Source organism: Otolemur garnettii, unplaced genomic scaffold, assembly GCF_000181295.1.
Source record: "Otolemur garnettii isolate 467f Iridium unplaced genomic scaffold, OtoGar3 scaffold00220, whole genome shotgun sequence".
Lineage (NCBI taxonomy): Eukaryota > Metazoa > Chordata > Mammalia > Primates > Galagidae > Otolemur > Otolemur garnettii.
This window is the reverse complement of record NW_003852615.1, coordinates 1,553,455-1,556,174: the sequence shown is the minus strand read 5'-3', so window position 1 is coordinate 1,556,174 and position 2,720 is coordinate 1,553,455. Positions and strand designations below refer to the sequence as shown.

At 33.2% G+C, this 2,720-nt stretch overlaps 1 protein-coding gene across 1 annotated transcript in view; it reads right to left on the bottom strand.

Annotated features, from left to right (window-relative positions):
* Positions 1-2,720, bottom strand: part of SENP7 (SUMO1/sentrin specific peptidase 7) — a 142,337-nt gene that overhangs the window by 42,631 nt on the left and 96,986 nt on the right. The window contains exon 7 of the mRNA XM_023508065.1: positions 1,603-1,697. Coding sequence (XP_023363833.1) covers positions 1,603-1,697 — 95 coding nt within the window. The remainder of the gene's footprint in view (positions 1-1,602; positions 1,698-2,720) is intronic.

Sequence of the window (2,720 nt, the reverse complement as noted above, 5' to 3'; positions counted from 1 at the left end):
TTATTTCCTATTCTAAGGTACATGAATATTAATCTATATTTTAGTCAGTATCTTAGAAGTGCTACCAGTAACTAATTCTGAGTTTGGTTAAATTTATTTTTTCTAAACAACTATCAGATTATCTGATTATTACATATTAATCAGTCTGTCCTTTGCCAGTGATTTGAAGTGTCATCCTTGTCATACCACAAATTACATATATATATATATATATATATATATTTGGATTATATCTACCTGTCCCAGTACTGGTACTACATTGTTATCATTGTTGTATTTTCATAATATGTTTTAATATATGGTAGAACATGTTCACCTATTAATGCAAAGAGTTAATCTTCAGTTTTTATTCTCTTTCAAATTATTCTTAGCTCCCCACACAATTCTTCCAGATCAATTTTAAAATAATTTTATCTAGCTAAAAAACTGCCAATGGTACTTTTTATTATTGAAATTGTATTAAATGGACAGCTTTAACTGGAGAGAGCTTAATCTCTTAACTATACTTAGACTTTTACTTACTAAATCCTTTAATTTAAGCTGTCCTTTTTTTCTTTTTTGAGACAGTGTTTCACTATGTTACCCTCAATAGAGTTCTGGGGCGTCACAGCTCACAGTAACCTCAGACTCTTGGGCTTAAGTGATTCTCCTGCCTCAGCTTCCTGAGACTACAGGCACCCACCACAATGCTCAGCTATTTTTTGGTTGTAGTTGTCGTCGTTTGGCAGGCCCAGGCCGGGTTCAAACCTGCCAGCCCCAGTGTATGTGGCCAATGCCCTAGCTGCTGAGCTATAGGCACTGAGCCTCAAGCTATCTTTTTCATTCCTATGAAAAAGGCTACTAAAAGAATATAGAAATAGCTATGTTCCAAACTGAGTGTAATGAATTCTTATACAGTATCATTAAAGAACTTTTGCTATTATGGATATCATGTAAAATCATTCAGAAAATTAAATACCTGAACTGTTTGAAGCTATCTATTATCCATGAGACCCCTGAAGGTGTTAGTTTCATAAATTAATAATATGGTGATTTTTCTACAAGTTTTGGTAAAATATTTTTAAACCATGAAAGAGAGATAAAAAGGAGAAAAGTCAAGTCATTAAACCAATATGCAAGGAGGCCTACAAAACATTTTCAGAAATCTGGATTGTGTTTACCTTTAAGTTTGCTAATAGTGGCTTGTTTTGGCATCTTCTAGAGTTGAAAGAAATTCTAATAAACAAAAAAGGTAAAGAGGAAAGATAGCAGGAAGCTAATAATAAAAACCCAGTTAGCAGTATTATCAATATCCATGGAAATAACACTTAGAAATAGCTAAGCATTATAACTTGACACCTATATCCTCAGCCTCCACAAAAAAAGAAAGAGGAAAATAACATTTAACTTTGGGGATTAGTAAATTTAACATTTAGGATTAGTGAATACATCAAGAAATGTGTACTATAGTACATAAAGAGGTTTAACAATATTCTTCATGTTATGAATAAATCTCCCTTTTTAAAAAAAATAAGATGAAATAAAGTTATTTATAATTTGAAAACTATTATAAATGCAATAATCAAAAATCAAAATTCCAACAGTTTTCTAAGGTTCACAAACCTTTAGGCTCAGTATCAGACATTAAAACAGAAGGGTCATCATCATCTCGTTGCTTCTCTCGACTGCGTGCAATCTGCTTTCCTGCTTGTGAACCCCTGCAAAACAGAATGATATTATACTGAATTCTAATAAAGCCCACAAGAATTTAGAAGCCATAAGGCATATATTCAAAATTAAAAAGTTACAATACATTCCCGTATGGGAGACTGTATGAGCCAAGTAGTGCAAAAAATACCGAACTCAGATATCAGAAATAATTTATCCCCCCCATTCTACCTTTAAATTTCCCATATGTCACTGGGGAAAAATAGGATATCCATGCTGCAGGATTGTGCACATGTGAAATGAGTAAAAGAGTAGTACTATACAAGTATTAAATAAGTCAAAGAGGTTTAAAAAGCAAAACTCCAAGAACGCAAGTACCAAGTTAAATGAACCTATGTATAATCAGAATTATAAGCCAAAGCTAATTTTTTTTTTTGAGATAGAGTCTTACTTTATCACCCTTGGTAGAATGCCATGGCATTATAGCGCAGAGCAATCTCAAACACCTGGGCTTAAGCAATTCTCTTGTCTTAGCCTCCCAAGTAACTGGGACTACAGGAGCCCACCACAACACCCAGCTATTTTCAGAGACCAGGTCTCACTCTGGCTCAGGCTGATCTCAAACCTGTGAGCTCAAGCAATGCACCCACTTTGTCCTCCCTAGTGTTGGGATTACAGGCATGAGCCACCATGCCCAGACCCCAAAGCTAATTTTTAATATACTTCAAGCATGGTTCATATATCAAATGGTAAGTAGAAAACAAAGTATGAAGTATGATAATGAATTCTGCCTACAGAGAAAATAAGTTAAACCATCTAAGGTACTAGATAATATTAAAAATATAAGGTTAAGTGGACAACAAGTTCTGGAATGACCAGCATAATTTCACTAGTAATAAATATTTAGAAATACAAAACATACTATAACATATAAGTGCATACATGTGAAATAAAATATTATATAAAAACTTAGACCAGGAAAGAAGTAAAAGGGGCTTGAGAAAAAATGATACAGGAATTTTCCTTTAAACAATTAGTTATTTGTACATCAGTGAAATGTATCTCATTGGAAA